The sequence below is a fragment of the Spermophilus citellus genome (assembly GCF_964194105.1).
Source record: "Spermophilus citellus genome assembly, chromosome: 8".
Taxonomy (NCBI): Eukaryota; Metazoa; Chordata; class Mammalia; order Rodentia; family Sciuridae; genus Spermophilus; species Spermophilus citellus.
Genome location: NC_138189.1, coordinates 43,671,510 through 43,690,431, shown reverse-complemented (window position 1 = coordinate 43,690,431; position 18,922 = coordinate 43,671,510). Strand labels below are relative to the sequence as shown.

The window sequence follows — 18,922 nt, the reverse complement described above, 5'->3', positions numbered from 1 at the left end:
TAAGTGGCTGTCTTCTAATTGGGATAAATAAGGAAAAAAAATAACCAATAGGAAAATAATGAAGCCAATAAGAATAATGGAGAACTATATACCTGCATTGGACCCCCAAGTCATTCCTCATTTTCTTTTTTTTTTTTTAAAGAGAGAGTGAGAGAGGAGAGAGAGAGAGAGAGAGAGAGAGAGAGAGAGAGAGAGAGAGAGAATTTTTTTAATATTTATTTTTTAGTTTTCGGCGGACACAACATCTTTGTTGGTATGTGGTGCTGAGGATCGAACCCAGGCCGCACACATGCCAGGCGAGCGCACTACCACTTGAGCCACATCCCCAGCCCCATTCCTCATTTTCTTGATTATGAAAATTAGATCAAATTACATGGCCCTCTATTTAAATTACTTGTATTTAAGTAACTTCTTATGTAAGATTTGAAAGGGAATATAACCAACAACTGGAAATAAAATAAGTCTTCAACCATGGGTAGAAAAATATGGTATACATAAAGTATTTTCTGAATTCTTTCTTGTGTTAGTTAAATGATGATGATGATGACACTAACACCGACAGTTTCACATGTAATTAGTTTATTTCTCTCCTGGAGTATCAATTTTATTTCTATTTCACTAATGGTGTAACCAAGGTGCTTGAGATTCAGTAGTTGAAGTTTACATAGTTAGTAAGCGGCAGGTCTGGAATTCTAACCAAAGGTCTTGCATGTTGGTACAACACCATGAAGGACTGATTAAACATTTGAGCATTTCCTATGAATAAAGCTTTTGTCTCCTACCAGGCTCTGGCAAATTGAAGAAGTATATGGCAACCATTGCCTTCAATTAAGCCTTCCAATCAAAAAGGAAATAAAACAATCAATCATTAATTCAATTCATTAAACAAATAATTCTTAATCAAGTATATTATGTAATGCATAATAAATAATAATAAAATACAGTTTTTTTCCTTAATGTAATTTTCACCTTATAAAGAACCATAGACCTTTAGACAAATAATTAAGATTATTTGGTGCTCAAAAGAGAAGGAAAAACAAAACAAAAAAATATATCAGATGAAAGGTGGGAAAAAATCAGGAAGGATGCTCTTTTTTTTGGCAGAGGTAGGTACCAGGGATTGAACTCAGGGGCACTCCACTGAGCCACATCCCCAGCCCTAATTTGTATGTTATTTAGAGACAGGGTCTCACTGAGTTGCTTAGCGCCTCACTTTTGCTGAGGTTGGCTTTGAACTTGCCATCCTCCTGCCTCAGCCTCTGGGATTACAGGCATGTGCCATACCCAGCAAGGATGCTCTTTTCAGGGATAAAGAGTCATTGGATTGGACCTTGAAGGAAGGATCAGATTTTGACAAATGGAGGAGGAAACATGAGGGAAATGAAGGAAGGGGGTCTGAGAACATTGGTGGTTGAGAGTGGGGCAGGTTATGCAGGAAGATCAGGCTTGTAGATACACTTGAAACCAGGTAAGGAGGGTGGGAGGGTATCTTCACAACCAGGGAAGAACCAAGGAGCCTTCACTAGACAGGAAACATGATCAAAGCTGGAGACTACCCTGCAGCAATGAATGAGAAAGACACGCAGGGCCACAGGAAGCAGGGAGGCAAGGAACCTATTGGTCCAAAGAAGAGAACCAAACACCTTTTCCCATTCTGAAATGGTGTTAGGGCGGGTACTGGGGGTTTAGTCCAGGGGAGCTGTACCATTGAGCTCAGCCCCCACCCCTTTTTTTCTTAAGACAGGGTTTTGCTAAGTTGCTTAGGCTGGTCTCCTGCTTTCAATCCTCCTGCCTCAGTCTCCCAAGTCACTGGGATGATAGCTTGTATGCCCAACAAAAGTGCTTAAGCATAAAACATAACACAAAAACTCCCAGGGAACACCATGTAGGTTAAGAAATAGAACATTGCCCCAGCTACGTGGGCATGCACACTTGTGATCCTGGTGACTCAGGAGGCTGAGGTAGGAGGATTGCAAGTTTGAACCCAGCCTCAGCCACAACCAGCTCTTAAAATAGTTTTTGAAGTTACAATAATTTAAACAAAACGATACCTACATAATAATAGATCAATGTAACCAGAAATATAAGCGAATACAGTGGCTTTCAACTGTTCTTTTAACCTAGTAATATCCTATGCTTGTATAATTTTGTCAAAATGAAATTCCACTGTCATGTATAACTAAGAAGAACCAATAAAATAAAACTCTTAAAAAGTAAATGAGAGCTTCCAAATATGAAAACAGTTTTTAAAAATTATTCCATCTAAAACGAACAAGAGGGGCGTGGGTTTTGCTTGGTTGAAAATCCCTTCCCTAGCAGGAGGCCCTGGGTTCAATTCCCAGCACTGACAATAAATGAATAACAATAATAAACACATTATATGTTGATAAACAGACACTTATGACACAACTCTGTTTTTCAAAATAAAAAATAGTGAGCAGAGTAATGTTTTGCATTTTTGCAAATACCTTTAATATCTGCCTGAAGAAGATACTGTTTTATTTTGTTTGTTTTTCAGTACTGGGGATTGAACCCAGGTCTTCGTGCTGATTGGGCAAGCACTCTACCACTAGCTACATCCCCTGCCCTTTTAAAACAGGGTCTTGCTAAGTTGCCCAGGTTGGCCTTGAACTTGCTGGGAACACAAGTGCATGCCACCATACCCAGCCATACACCCCTTTTAATAGCCAGATTTTTTATTATTTGGTAAAATTTCTGGTTTGAAAAAACACTAAAAGCAACGATGTATAGAGGTCCCCACATTAACAAAGTAAAAGGCAGACAAAATCGTAATTGTCCCCTCAATAGATCTGGAAAAACATTTGGGGAAATTCAATTCTAATGTTTTTAACATTAGAATTTAAAGAAGGAAAAAAAAACTCTTTGGGAAAACTCAGAGTAGAAGAGAATTTGTCCAACTTAATAAAGAAAATCATCAAAACCTGAAGCTAACATCATGTTTTATGGTAAATATTGAACGCTTCTTCACTAAGATGAGGAACAAGGCAAGAATTCCCACACTCACCAGTCTGTGTCCCATGAACTAAACTCCTAGCCAATACAAAGGGCAAGAAAAATTATTAAAAATCCCTTGGATTAGAAAAAAAATTATTCACAGATGATATGATTTTATACATATATAGAGAGAAAATCCAAAGGAATCTATGAAAAAACTAATAGATTATGAGAATTTAACAAGGTCATAAAGTCAACATACTATCAATAAACAATTAGAAAATCAAATCAAAGATACCACTTACAGATATCATCAAAAACATAAAATACTAAGACAGATAGGGTGGTGTGTACCTATAGTCCGAGCTACTTGGGCTGCTGAGGTAGGAGGAAGACTTGGGTACACAAACTGGAGCCCAACCAGGGCAACACGGTGATACCCCAATCTCAAATAAAACAAAACAAACAAACAAAAAAACATAGAATAGGAGGGAAAAAATAACAAAAGGTGTGTAAGAACTCTACACTGAGAACTATAAAACATCATTGAAAGAATTAAAGATGTTCTAAATAAATAGGGGAGATATAAAATGTTTATGGATTAGAATACTTACTAAGATGTAAATTTTTATTAAATTATTTTACATATTCAATGCAATCTTACTTAAAATTCCCACAAAACGATTCTTTGTATCTATTGTTATTTTATTATTTTATTATTTATTTATTTTTGGTACTAGAGATTTAACCCAGGGGTACTTTACCACCGAGCTACATCCCAGCCCTTTTTTTTTTTTTTTAATTTTATTTTGAGAAAGGGTCTCACTAAGCTGCCTCAGCCTCACTAAGCTGCTAAGAATGGTCTCAAAATTGGGATCCTCCTGCCTCAGGCTCCTGAGTTGTTGAAATTATAGGTGTGAGACACTGTGCAGAGCTACAAAGCACTTTTATGGAAACTAACAAAGTGATTGCAAAGTTTATGTGAAAATGAATAAGACCTAGAAAGCCAAAAATACATTGATAAAAGAGAACAAAGTGGAGGACTTACAGTACCTTATTTCAAAACTATTTTAAAACTACAATAATCAAGAGAGTAAGGCATTGGTATAAGGAAAACAATAAGCAATTAGGACAGAATCGGGAGCCGAGAAATATATTCAAAGTAATTCAATTAGAAAATTGAATTGTAGTTGAAAATTTTAATTGTAGTTGAAAAACTGAATATCCATATGGGAGGCGCCTTAACCTGAACTTCACACATGCCAGAAAAAAGTAATTCCAAGTGGATCATATACATAAAAACACAAAAGTAAAAAAATAAGGCTTCTATAGGAAAACATAGAGCCCCTTCATGAGCTTACAGTAAACAAATACTTCTTAGCCAGGACACCGTTAACTGTAAAAGTAAAGACTGACAAATTTAACTTTATCAAATTTGGAAACATTTTTTCTAATCAAATGATACCTTTAATAAAATGAATAGGCTTAGCTGTAGACAGAGAGAAAATATTTACAAAATCATAACCCTGAAGAAAAGACACATATTCAAAAATAAATAAAATTTGAAAACATCAATAAAGAGGAAACACTACAACCTAATTTTTTAAGTTTAATAAGACAGACAACTCCGTTCAAACACAAATTATTGCGAGGTGGAAAAATCCTGAAGAATGTAAAAACCCCAAACCAAACCAAACAAAATGCAACTACACTCAAGGACAGAAGAAGCTACAAATGCCAAGAAGCAATGGCAAATGCTGAACATGCATATTTGACCTGGAAATGCAATTTAAACTCACTATGAGACACAACTATCTCGCTTTAAAATGTCTAAAACTTCTAAGAAGGGACAGTGACAAATGCTGGCAAATCTGAAGCATCTGGACCCCTCATACATAGATGAAAATGAAGGGCTGTGGCTCAGCTGTGGAGTGCTTGCCTAGCATGCATTAGGCCCTGAGTTTGATTCCCAGAGGTGGGGGGGGGGGGGGGAGAAAAAGAACAAAAATGATACATTCACCTGCAAAGTAAGAGTTTCTTATAAAGCTAAATCTACACTTACCCTATGACTCAACAATTCTACTGCTATGTATTTATCCTAAAGAAATAAAACCATGTTCACAACTGTATTCTTTTTTCCTTTTCTTTTTGGATCAGGGATTGAACTCAGGGGCACTCGACCACTGAGCCACACCCCCAGTCCTATTTTGTATTTCATTTAGAGTCAGGGTTTCACTGAGTGGCTTAGCACCTCGCCATTGCTGAAGCTGGCTTTGAACTCTCGATCCTCCTGACTCAGCCTCCTAGGCTGCTGGGATTACAGGCATGCGCCACCGTGCCCAGCACAACTGTATTTTTAATAGCCCATTTGGAAATATCCCAAATGTTCATCAAAGGAATGAAAAAAAATTATGATGTAGTTTTACAATGGAATAATCCTTAATAAAAAGGAACACAATGTATTGATACACTCAATAGTATACATGAACCTCAAAAACACTGTGTTAACTAAGCAAAAAAAGCCAGATACTAAAGAGTATATATTGTATGATTTCATTTAAATCAAGTTCAAGAGCAGCCCAAACTAATCTGTGCTGATAGGAATCTGAATGGTAGTTGCCTTTAGGGCAAGGGTTAGATTAGGAATTGACTGGAAATAGTCAGAAGGAAATATTCTGGAACTATGGATATGTTTTGTATCTTGATTGGAGTAGTTATTGAATAGACATATGCATTTGTTAAAAGCTTATTAAACTACACAATTAAGATGTGTGTTTTATATAAATTAAAATTCAAGAATTTTAAATTATAAGTGAGGAGAAAGTATTTGCACTATATATAACAGATGAAGATAATTAATATCCCTAATATGTAAAGAACTTTATAAATCAATGAAAAAATACAGGCCAGTAGAAAACTAATTAAAATCATGAAGTGATGAGTTTTTCAGAAAAAAAAAATGCATGGTAAATAGTTCATTAACTATTTGACTTTGTTATTATCAGAGAAATTTAAAGATATACTGTTTTACTACACAATTAACATTTTGCAAAAGAAGTAATATTTCATGTTGGTTGGTACAGTGGAAAAGCAGCCAAAGAATGCAAGCAAATATGCAAATCAAAGTCACTTTTGGGACCATGTTTTGGAATCTTACACACGTCACCTCAACATGTTCATGCACTTTCTCAACCCAGCGATTTTAGTTCTAGAATTTTTATTCTAGGGAAACAGAGACTGAGGAAGATGGATGGAGGAGGAGGGATGAGTACAATGACCTTATGAATTAGGACAGCAAGTAAGACAGAGCCAAGAGGGATAGCCGGAGTTCAAGTGCATTGTACTCAAAGGTATCTAGGTATCTGCCAGATCAAAAATAAGAGTCTGAAGAGTCCATAGTCTCTCAAAAGTTAAAGACTTTTAAAATCCAAAACAGGTTGATGTATCTGGGTAGGAGCTGCAGACATTGGTTAAATAGAGAATCACTGATACCGGCTAAGTGAGCCATGAGAGTGATCCATTTTTAAGTTCGATTTGATTTGGCTGGGTTGGTTTTTGTTGGTTTTGCAATACTAGGATTGAACACAAGGTGAGTCTCGACCATTGAGCTACAGCCCATTTTTAAGTTGTGCGGGCTCCAAAAACTGTACTATAAAAAGGGAATTCAATAGGACCAGCCATTGACGTAGAAAGACTTCCTCTAGTTCATCCTTCCAAGGTCTCTGGTAGCAAGTAACCTCAGGCACCTGTGAGAGTACCTTGACTTCCTTTAAACTTGAGGAAGAGTAATGATTAACTATTAAAAAAAAAAAAAACCTTAAGAGGATGAAATCATGAACTTAATATTTTGTTAAGAATAAATATGTGCAAGAGATGATGAAACTTGAACCTAGATCATAGATAGGGTAGATATAGTATATCGTACCAATGTTAAATTTCCTGATTTTGACAATACTATTATTCTGTGGTTAGATAATACAATGTCCTTGTTTTTAGGAAGTTAACATTGAAATACTTAGGGAAACTTGGATATAACATTTATAAAGACAAGCTGTAGCTTATCTCAAAAATAATTCAGGGGAAAATTATTCACACACACTTGCATACAATACACATGGAGGAGGGAGAATGATAAAGGAAAGGGAACAAAATGTGAATTTTTACAAATTTTCAATAAGTTTAAAATTATTACAGTGAAACTATATGTACATTAGAATAAAAAGTATATTCATATTAAAGAGAGTGAAAAATTTACAACTGCCATTAGAAATGTATAACTGATTAATCAAATTAGAATTATGACATTAAATTAAAATCTTAGCTTTCTGGACAGAAAATTTTACATTCTTACAATATTAAAAAAAAAACTTTAGTTCTCCCATGTTCATAAACTTAACATGTTAAATTTTAAAGTAATGCTTTAGTATTTCAGAAGATTTTGTTTGCTAATGTAGATGGGTGAAGTAAAGTACCTGAACATAAATCAAATGTAATATATTGATAAATGTAGTTTAAATTGTTTGAAGGTATTTTATTAAATAGGTTTGTTAATATAACCAAACATGGTTTGGGACTCTTAAAATTAATTATTAAAGCTGCTTGAATTATAAATATAATAAAACCTGTAAGCAAAACTTGAAAGTCTAAGAAATTTTGATTTTTTTAATATTTATTTTTTAGTTGTAGTTAGGCATAATATCTTTATTTTATTTACTTATTTTTATGTAGTGCTGGGGATCGAACCCAGGGCCTCACACGTAGGTGCTAAACAAGTTCTCTACCACTGAGCCACAACCCCAGCCCCGAAATTTTGATTTTTAAATTTGAAATTTTAAACATGAGACTATTAACTCGTAATCTGCTCAAGGATACCAAAATACTCACATCATTGGGTGTGGCAGGGTTTTTTAAGTGCCTATAAATTCTTTCATACTTCTCTCATTGGGAGGTAGGGTTTGCATCCCCGCCCCCTTGAATCCAACCAGACCACACATACCTGCATCAATCAACAGAGTATAATTGTGGTGACTTGTGACTTCCAAAGGCAAGTCACCAGAAACTATGTAGCTGCCTCCTATTCTCTTGGAATGCTCATCCTCAGGGCACTCCATTTTAGGATACTCCCCCAGAGCATGGCTGCCAAGCTGAGAGAGGTCTTTGCCCACTTGGAGAGGGCCTGGGAAGGTGTACACATTACCAACTGAGTCTAGCCTCAAGTCATTTCCAGCTAGACATCACACATAGCTGTTGTTATAGATTTTTTTTTTTTTGAAGGTTGAATGTTTGTGCCTCTCCTAAATTCATATGTTGAAGCCCTAGTGTGCTGAAATTTAGCAGGGGGGTCTTTGGAAAGTAATTATGGTAAGATGAGGTCATGAGCAGGGAACTCCCCATAATGGGATTAGTGTAAAAAGAGAGTGACAGAGAGACCAGAGTGCTCTCTATCCCTCTATCTCCATACCCCTTCTCCCCCAGCCACACACCCCAATTTTCAAAGGCGTCATGTGAGCACACAGCAAGAAGACAGCCATCTGCAAGCTAGAACAGAATCTGCTGGCATTTTGGGCTTCCCAACCCCCAGAGCTATGAGAAATAAATATTTTCTGTTTAAGTACCCAAGCTGGGGTATTAGGTTATAGCACCTTAAACTGACGAAAACACGAAGGAGCCTCCAGATGATGCCAGCCCCTTACTAGTTCAGACACCTAAGTAATTTTCTAAGCTTTCCAGCTGAGACCTCACACATCTTGGAGCTGGGACAAACATTACTTATTCTCCTGTCAGAATTTCTGACTCATAAAATCCTTGAGCATAATAAAATTATTGATGTTTTACGCCACTAAGTTTAGGGTGTTTTGGTATGAAGCAACCACCAAGTCAGGTTGTTACCAAAGGAAAGATTATCTAGAAATTGTTTTCTGAGCTGATTAGATTTAAAGGCATTAATGAGCCCATTATTTATTATAAATAATAACTATAATATTAATAATAATAATAATAACAGCCCACTACTACCAGCAGTCTTAAAAAAAATCCACTGGCAGCTCATGGCATGCAGTAGCAAAATAGAAAGACAGGCTTTGGGTGATCAATAGTTGCTATCAAAGGACACTGTAGTGATATAAAGAAGTACAATGGGGTTGGCTGATTATTTGTAAGTGCACTTGAGAACTGGAGAAAAGAAACCATCCCCACGCAAGTCTTTGAATTCCTAACTGAAAGTTCCGATAAGGGAACAGAAAGCCTCTGTCTTCCATAAAAAAATAAAAATCCTTTTATTCTATTGTCAGAGGGCGGAAAATTCTGAAAAGCAAAATCTAATTCTGTGCATGGGTGAGTTAAAATGAAAATATTGCACAGACCTTTATGTTAAAGTTGGGGCAATGACTGGGAGAGACTAGGACCTTGAAAATTGAAATGGGGACATATGGGTGGTTCCCAAGGAAGCTGGAGACTTTAAGCCCCTAAATGTGCTAAAGCTTCCTTACTAGAATCAGCCCTTCCACCCCTGAAGAGGTTAGACTCCCCTGGCTCAGACATCTCCCAGGGAGTCACAGACCTGTCTCTACTACCTCTCTTTGCTTCTACACCAATTACCAGGACCAAATCCCAGATGCCATCCAGGCCTTCCTTAGACTTTTTCCGCCACATTGCTTAATGCTTAATCTGTATAAGAAACCATTTATTCTATATCACTCATGGTTCTGCTTCTCTAATCTACTCCTGACCAATTCGTTAAGCATAGGAGAGTTAGTCAGAAAAGTTCATTTAATGAGAGGAGAAGTACAAAGGAAGAAAAAAAAATACGCACCTAGACATAAGAGTACCATGTTGTAAAGTCAATTAAGAACTGGTTCTTTCACATGGGTCACTTACTTCTTTTGGAGGAACATAGTTAGGATCTATGCCTTTGGCAATTGACAGTCGTAAAATCCGGGGAGAAGGATCAGGTATTTGAAAAGAACTTCTTATTACATTATCATTGGTGGACCTATATGCAAATGGAAATATAAAATGTCATATCTATTGAATACGGGGACAATAATTGAATTTGTCATTGCTATAATCAACTTCCAGTCAATGTTTCCATCTTAGGAACACCTTTTCCCGTAATCATAGTGCTCTTTCAGATTGGTGTTTCTCAAAATTTCTTTACTATAATCCACAATAAGAAGTATATTTTATCTTGTGATACAGTATGTACATGTGGATTTGTGTATATAAAACAAAATCTGAATCTCTGGTATGATATTAAATAGAAATGGTGAAAACTCACAATCTTGTATTGTTCTGATCTTAGGGATAAAGTATTTCACCATCAATTGTATTTGTTGAGGCATTTTTACTTATGTCCTTTATCAAATTAAGTATATTTCATTCTATTCCTAGTTTATTGAGCATTTTTATTATGAAAGTGTGTTAAATGTTGTCAAATACTTCTTCTTGGTATACTGAGATGATCATGTAGATTTTTTTTCTTCTACCAATTCAGTGTATTACATTTATTTTATTGATTTTATCATTTTGAACCCAATGTATTATTCTTACATTTCTGGGATAAAACAATCTTAAGGAGCACAATTTTTTTATACCTTTGTTTTATTTATTTACTTACTTATTTATTTTTATGGGGTGTTGAGGATCAAACCCAGGGCCTTGTATGTGCTAGGTGAGTGCTCTACCACTGAGCACAACCCCAGCCCAAGAAGTACAATATTTTTATATATTATTGGATTTGATTTGTTAGTATTTTAATGTGAATTGTTGCATGAACATTTGGATTTGATTTGCGGTTTTGGTTTTGTGGTTTTGGTGTGGATCTCTGCATATATATTCACAAGAGATATTATGTTTAAAATATATAGTAGGGGCTGGGGCTGGGACTCAGCAGTAGAATGCTTGCCTAACATGTTAGACACTAGGTTCAATCCTCAGCACCACATAAAAATTAATAAAATAAAGGTATAATGTTCATCTACAATTAAAAAATATATATACTTAAAAAATATATAAGTCTTTTCTGGTTTTGTATGAGGATGATACAAATATAATAGAATGAGTTGGGAAGTGTCTTACTTTTGGGAATGAACTGAAGAGTATGATGTTAATTCTTCTCAAACATGTAATAGAATTCACCAATGATTCATTTGCATGTAATGGAATTACTAGTCCTGGGTGGTTCTTTGCAGGGAGGATTTTTGAAAACTATTAATTTGATTTCCTTTACTGTTGATGGGTCTGTTGAGATTTCCTATTTTTTCTTGAGTCGTTTCAGTAGTTTGTTTTTCTAGGAATACGTCCATTTCATCTAGACTATCTAATTTGTTAGCCTTGTAATTGTTCCTAGTAATCCCTTATAATCTTTTAATTTATATAACATCAGAAGTCATAACTCCTTGTAATGACCCCTTAGAAAGGTTCTTATTTTCCCCCTGATTTTACTAACTTCAGCCTTCTTTTTGTCTTGATTAAACTAGCCAAAGACTTGTCAATTTTGTCAATTCCCAAAGAATCAACTTTTGGGGGGGGGATGTCATTTTTCTCTTTTTCTAATCACTATTTCATTGTTTTCCACTCGATCTTTATTATTTCCTTACTTCTTTATGTTTAGAGTAAGTTTGCTTTTCTTTCTAATTTCTTAAGGTGAAGTTATGATTTGAGATCTTTTTATACCTCTTATGAATATACATACATACGGAGATCCATACCAAAACATCAGCAAACTAAATTCAAATGTACATGCAGGATTGACATCAAAATACTAACAAACCAAATCCATTAAAATATAAAAAATTATGCTTCCTGACCAAGTCTGTTTATGCTCCACCCCCTCTTTGTGCTCTTCTAAAATACACTGTATGTCCATCAACACAGGACTATACTTTTTGTTTTATGCAGCTGCCCTTCAATCATGCAAGAGAATAAAGAATTATAAACAAAAAGTACATTATATTGTCTTTTATATTTAATTAATTTTATTTATTGACACTTCTTATGTAAATTCAAGTTATTATCTAGTGTCTGAAAAGATACTTGAGGGACTCTAATATTTCTTATATAGCAAGTCTGCTGGTAATTAAGTCTCAATTAAGTTTTTATCTTGAAATAGCTTCATCTCTCTCTCTCTCTCTCTCTCTCTCTCTCTCTCTCTCTCTCTCTTTTTGTGTGTGTGTGTGTGTATGTGTGTATGTGTGTCGGGATACTGGGGATTGAACTAAGGGCACTCAACCACTAAGCCAAGTCCTTTTGTATTTTATTTAGAGACAGGGTCTTAACTGAGTTACTTAGAACCACGCTAAGTTGCTGAGGCTGACTTTGAACTTGGGATCCCCCTGCCTCAGCCTCCCGACCTTCATTTTCTTTTAAATATATTTTTTAGTTGTAGATAGATCTCAAATCATAACTTTACCTTCTTCCTATTCTTCCTCTTTTAGACACAATACCTTTGCTTTATTTATTTTTATGTGGTGCTGAGGATCGAACCTGGTGCCTCACACATGTAGGCAAATGCTCTACCACTGAGCTAAAACCGCAGCCCTGTCCTTCACTTTTGAAGGATAGTTTTGCTAGATAGACTATCTTGGCTTGTGGTCTTTTTCTTTCACCGCTCTATGTCTCCCACTGCCTTCTAATCACCATGACTTCTGATGAGAATTCATTCATGAACCTTATTGTAGATCCTTTATATGTGATGAGTGGCTTCTCTCTGGCTGCTTTCAAGACTCTTTTTTTCCTTGGCTGTTGAGTTTGTTGATGATGTGGCAAGCTGGGACTCTCTGAGTTTTTCCTCTTTGGAGCTTTTGTTGAATTTCTTGGATGGCCATGTTTTTCATCAAACTTCGTACGTTTGGGACCATTGCTTTCTTCATATATTCATTCTGACTCTTTATTTCTCTCCTCTCTTTGTAAGATTCTCCTTGTGGCTCTGTTGATTCACTTGATTGATGGTGTCCCACACGTCTCTGTGGGGAGCCAGGAATGAATTGTGGGCTTGTCTGAGCCATCTCTAAGCAGAGGTGTGCCCCTCAGAGAATTCTCAGTGTCATCCCACCAATGCTGCGTTGCCTTGGCAACGTCCTGCTCAAAGAGAATTCTGTGATACCCCAGAATTTATTGGCTCAGACAGCCCTAGGTTCACTCAACTCCGGGAGGTGCAGAGAGATACCACAGAGCCCAAACAGCCTGGGGGCACCAGCAGCCGGAGGAGGAAGAATTAGTGTGCAAGTGATCAGTCTCCAATCAGGCCAATTTCCTACAGCCTCTTGCTTCTTGTTTATCTTGAAAAACTTTTTCTCACAATAAATCTGCCTTTGATGTGTTTCACTACAAATAAACACTCGGGCCCTTTTCCCTTTGTTAGGATCAGACCCATCAGGTCTTTTCCGCCCACCAAGCCCCTCCTTTAACTATATTTCTTGTGTCTTTTGTTTTTCATTCCTTTTTTTTTTCTTTAACAGTAAGTTTTTCTTTATTTTTCAGTTGTAAATAGACACAATACCTTAATTTTATTTATTTATATGTGGTGCTGAGGATCGAACCCAGGGACTCACACATGCTAGGCGAGTGCGCTCCCACTGAGCCACAACCCCAGCCACATCTTTATTTCTTAATACTATTTTTTCAGCCTTTTATTTACAGCCAGCCCACACCTCTGCCCAGTTTACTTATTCCCTTCCCGTGCAGGTAGGGATGAGCAGTCTCTGAGCCTCTGTTCATTTTACTTCATTCTTTTCTGTTGCTCAGAACTGATCATCTCAAATGACCTATCTTCATGTTTGCTGATTCTTTCTTCTGCCTGCTCAAATCTGCTGGTGAGCCTTCTAGTCCATCAGCCCCTTTAGTGCCTCAGAGCCCAAGCTTGTGTAGCAGTACATTTTTTTGGATATCCCTGTATCTCCACTAATCTTTGGATTAGCTACAGTTTCTGCTTTGTTTGCTTTCATACAACAAATTTGAAGGTCAAATAAGAGACTGATTAGAGAACAGTCCCCCCTCCCACTCCAATTTCCATTCCTGGAAAGCTATTCAGAAAGACTTTTCTAAAATTAGCTGACATCTGCTGTAAATTCCTTCTTGTACTGAGATAGATATAAATTAATTTTCCTTCTTCCTCTTCTTCCCATTCTTCCTCTTTCATATGCCATCCTTTTTACACACTTGAACAGAGCTATCCCTGTTTCCTTGGTCTCTTCTCTAAGCTAAACATGTCATTTCTCTTAACTGTTTTTCATATAACAGTTTCCAGAAGCCTCGACATCACATTTACCTCCTTCTGAACAGTCTCAAATGTATTGTCATCTTCTTAAGGCATAACATTGACACAGGTTACAGAGACCCAGTGTGTCCTAACCACTGCAGCACACGAGCGCATTGTTGCCTCCCCACGTCTGCACACCGAACATATTCCACTAATGCAATCTGATGTTGAAGTACCTTTTCCAACAACCATATCACAATCATCTGGGGAAGGCAGCTCCTAAGATGTCTTTTAAGGAGAAGGTGAAATTCGTCATTCAAAGCAAAAGCAAAAGCATGTGCCAAGTCAGCAAGATATAAAAGAACATCAAGTTCTGCAAATTGCAGAAACCTGTGATGTTCATTTGCTGATTTCCCTTTTGGTTTTGTTCTGATTTTGTGGCACTGGATGACCAAACCCAGGGCCTCATAAATGCTAGGCAAACACTCTACTCCTGAAAAATTTCCTTTTAATTGACTAACAATGATAAAGTCTAATATGAATTTTAGCTTCACCACAATTTGAGTCAAATGTAATTATTGATGATAATCTTCAGATTAGCTACAGTTTCTGCAAATATTTGGCTTTTTTTATCTGATGCTTTGGAAAACAAATGGACTTTTAGCTCATGGAACTGCACACACTCAAAAAACTGCACATATTGAAATTAGAACAACAGTTTTGTGACATTTAACTAGATTGAGTCAGGATTTAGGGAGATTCTCAAGATACCCTACCGACTTAGTAGAGACTGTCTTTTGAATCTGTTGGGCTGTGCCAGCTTCTGGGTCCTTTTGGAGGGCTGGGTAAACAAGGCAGATGGAGGTATCTTCCAAATTACAGACTCTCTTCCACAACTGTAGTAATATTGGGGCCTGCAAGTTATGTAAGAGAAATGAGTGAAATAGGCATGAATTCAGATCATCACGTTATTTTTCAGCTTTGATCCCCAGACCTAGAAGAGCAGGTATGACAGTATTTAGGATAAATAATAATATTGTTCTTATTATCCCTGCCTCTTCGTCTTTTCTTAATCAAAATGTATCATCAGTGGAAACGGAAGTGATCCTCTTTCCGGCCATGGTTTAACTCAGACTGCAGCGTCTCTTCTGATTCTATTCTTTCTCAGAGCACCTCTGTTTTTTTTTAAGAAAGGGATCCTTGTCCCTCTGCCCACGTCTGCGTCTACTTGCTGCTGTTATGGGCCTCAGTCTCTGTGTTAGCCCTCATCTCCTTCCTTGTGACGCTTCAGGCTTAAGGCCGGTCCATACCTGCATCTGTTTTCAGGGGCCTGACAACTGCCAGACCTGAGTCCATGATTGCTGAACTACCCAGCCCCACCCCCACCCCCACACAGCTGAGTTCAAACAGGCAAGGAGCTTCCAGCACTTTCCTGGGTTATCTTGGGGCAGAAAATAGCAGTTCAGTTTGGGAATCAGAGAAACAGAAGGAAGAGGTGGTTTTGAACAATGGGTCGCCTCAGACAGATTAGATTCAGGTAAGGGGACCACAGGAATTAGAAAGAAGAGGTCACTAGTCAGCCAATGAGCAGCACAGAGGCCCAGATAGTGGGTCAGAGATGAAAAAAATAAAATGGGAGACAAACTCAATCACTCCACATTCCCTCAGTGAGGAATGGGGAACACCAAATGCCATAAAAATATGGACTGACCATGTGACTTATGCCTTATGCTGCCAACAACTGGAAGTACATGGGTGCCTTAGGAAATGGAGAAAATAATACATTTTATATAGCTCTGAAGATTAAATAAGTAAAATCATTTTATAATTTATAAAGCACTATTCAAATATGACTTTACTCGTCAAATTGTGTATTAATTTCTCCCTGTATATTAATTTTCTCCTTGTATTATATATTTTCTCCAATTATTATATTATTGCACATTAATGAAATGCAGTGCTACTAACATTCATGTGTTTTTCCTCCTCCTATAATTTTCCACAAGACCAAGTCTTATAATGCCATCAATTAGCAGGCACTGAAATATTATTTTAACATAGAGCATGCTGTATTTTTCTCATTGTAAAAGAAATAAACACGTATATAATTATATTATACAAATATCTACACATATAATTACATACATATTATATATGAGAATACTGGGGATTGAACTCAGGGGCACTCTAGCACTGAGTTACATCCCAACTCCTCTTCTTATTTTTTTATTATTTTTTAGTTCTTGATAGACATTTATTTATTCATTTGTTTGTTTGTTTATTTATATGTGGTGCTGAGAATTGAACCCTGTGCTTCACACATGCTAGGAAAGTGCTTTACCACTGATCTATAACCCCAGCCCAATATCCCAATTCTTTTTATTTTTTATTTTGAGACAGAGCTTCACTGTTTCCCAGGCTGAGCTAGAACTTGGACTCCTCCTGCCTCCACCTCTGAAATTGTTGGGATTACAAGCACGTGCCACCATGCTTGGTTTATAATAGAAATTGTTAATGTGGTATATATACACAATGGAGTATTACTCAGTCATTAAAAAAAGAATGAAATTATGGAATTTGCCAGTAAATGGATGAAACTGGAATGTTAAGTAAAATAAACCAATCTCAAAGAACAAAAGGCTGATTGTTCTCTCTGATATGCAGATGCTAACACATAATAAGTGGGGGGTGCCGAAGTCTGGCTGGGCACAATTCAGGAGCCACTTGTCAAAAGAAACAAACTTTATTTTTTAAATCACACACGCCAAACAAAACAGCTCCTCAGGAAAACCTTCAGAGCCCAACTGCCATCACGGGCTTCCCACAAGCCTCTCAACCTCCCACAAGCCTCCTGCTCTTGAGGACGATTGGCTGGGTCGCATGGGCGGAGCCAAAAAAGTCCCCCAATGAGCAGCTCCGTGGTCTGAAAGGGCAGGGAAACAGCCCAATGAGCATCACCGCAGAGGAGCCAATCAGCTAGAAGTTGCTGGGGCCGCTGTGAGCCAATCATCAGCTGGCAGCTGGAAGTTTGCTGGCAGCTGGAAGTTTGCTGGGGCCCCTTGGCTGTGGCTCTCAACATGGGAAGAAAGAATAAAGGTTCATTGGATTAGACAAAGGGGAATGAAGGTAAGGGACAGAGATGGGAAAGGAAAGACAGTAGAATGAATCAGACATCACTTTCCTACGTTCATATATGAATACACACCAGTACAACATGACCTCCACATCAGGTACAACCCACAAGAATGGGAATTTATACTCCATGTATATATAATATGTCAAGATACATTCTACTGGGACTGGGGTTGAAGCTCAGTGGTAGAGCTCTTACCTCGCATGCGTGAGGCCCTGGGTTCGATCCTCAGCACCACGTAAAAATAATTAAATAAAAATAAAGATATTGTTGTTTATCTACAACTAAAAAAAATTAAAAAATACATTCCACTGTCATGTATATCTAAAAAAAAACAAATTAAATTTTTTTAAATAAAAATTTTTAAAATAATTTTTTTTATTTCTTGAGAGAAAGAGTGCATACTAGCACACATTCAAAATAACAATGGGTAATATTTTGGAATAATTTTTATCCTTTTTCCCCTTATTCATATACTCAAAAAAAAGTTCTTATTGATCAACAGTCACAGTGTGAGATGCTAAGGAAAGAAAGAGTGAAGAACATGAAAACCTCTTTCTCTTGGAGCTTGAGACTGGAGTGATGAGAGACATTATTAAGGAGTCAGTCATGCAGCAGGTATGGAGGCATCCCAGGCAGGCTTGTGAGGAATGAAACTTAGTGTATTAGTCAGCTCTGCATCACTGGGACCAAAATACCCGACAAGAACTATTTAGAGAAGGAAAATTGCATTTTGGCTCATTGTTTCAGAGGTTCAGTCCATGGTTAGCCAATTCCATAACTCTGGGCCCAAGATGAGGCAGAACACAGTGGTGGAGGAGCATGGCAGGGGAAAGCAGCCCAGGAAATGACAACCTGAGGTCAAAATATATACCCCAAAGGCACACTCCCAGTGACCTACCTTCTCCTGCCACTCCCCATCTGTCTACAGCTACCACTCAGTGAATCCATATGAATGGATCAAACCACTGTTAGGTTAAGGCTCCCACAGGTGCAAAGAAACAGACCAAAAAGAATAGCAATGTCTCAACAAAATCAATGGAGACAGTGAGGTAACATCTGTTAATGTAGAATTTTATGACCAACAGAAATACAGTTCAGAATGAAAGTGAAATAAGGAATTTTTCAGACACTCAAAAGCTGAAAGAATTCATCAGTAGCAGATCTGCACTTTCAGAAACATTAAGGAAAGTTTTCCAAAGAGCATAAATGATACCCAATAAAATCTAGATTCACCCCAAAGAATATAGAGTATGGGAAATGGTAAGAATGTGGGTAAACATAAAATGCCTTTTCTTATTTTTCAAAATATCTTTAAAAGAGAATTTAATGTTTAAAGGAAAAATAAAAATACATTGTGGGATTTATAAGATAATGCAGAGTAAAATACATGATGACAACAGCCCCGGGGCCAGGCAGGAGGAACGGGAGACATACCACACCACACAAAGAGGTACAACGTGAAGGTGCGTACTACAGAGCCCATGCAAAGTTCAAGATATGTACTATGGATCCTGAAGTCATCACTATAAAACAAAAATTAAAAGCTGTAAGCTGGGCACCTTGTCACACACCTGTAGTCCCAGCTACCAAGAAGACCGAGGCAGGAGGATAACTGGAGCCCAGGAGTTCAAGAG

General features: G+C 37.2%; 1 protein-coding gene across 1 annotated transcript in view; it reads right to left on the bottom strand.

The window, feature by feature from the left end:
• SPMAP2L (sperm microtubule associated protein 2 like) overlaps positions 1-18,922 on the bottom strand; it is a gene marked incomplete at its 5' end in the record, with an annotated part of 62,984 nt that overhangs the window by 5,017 nt on the left and 39,045 nt on the right. Inside the window, 2 exons of the mRNA XM_081304343.1 lie at positions 9,832-9,946; positions 14,929-15,066. Coding sequence (XP_081160469.1) covers positions 9,832-9,946; positions 14,929-15,066 — 253 coding nt within the window. The remainder of the gene's footprint in view (positions 1-9,831; positions 9,947-14,928; positions 15,067-18,922) is intronic.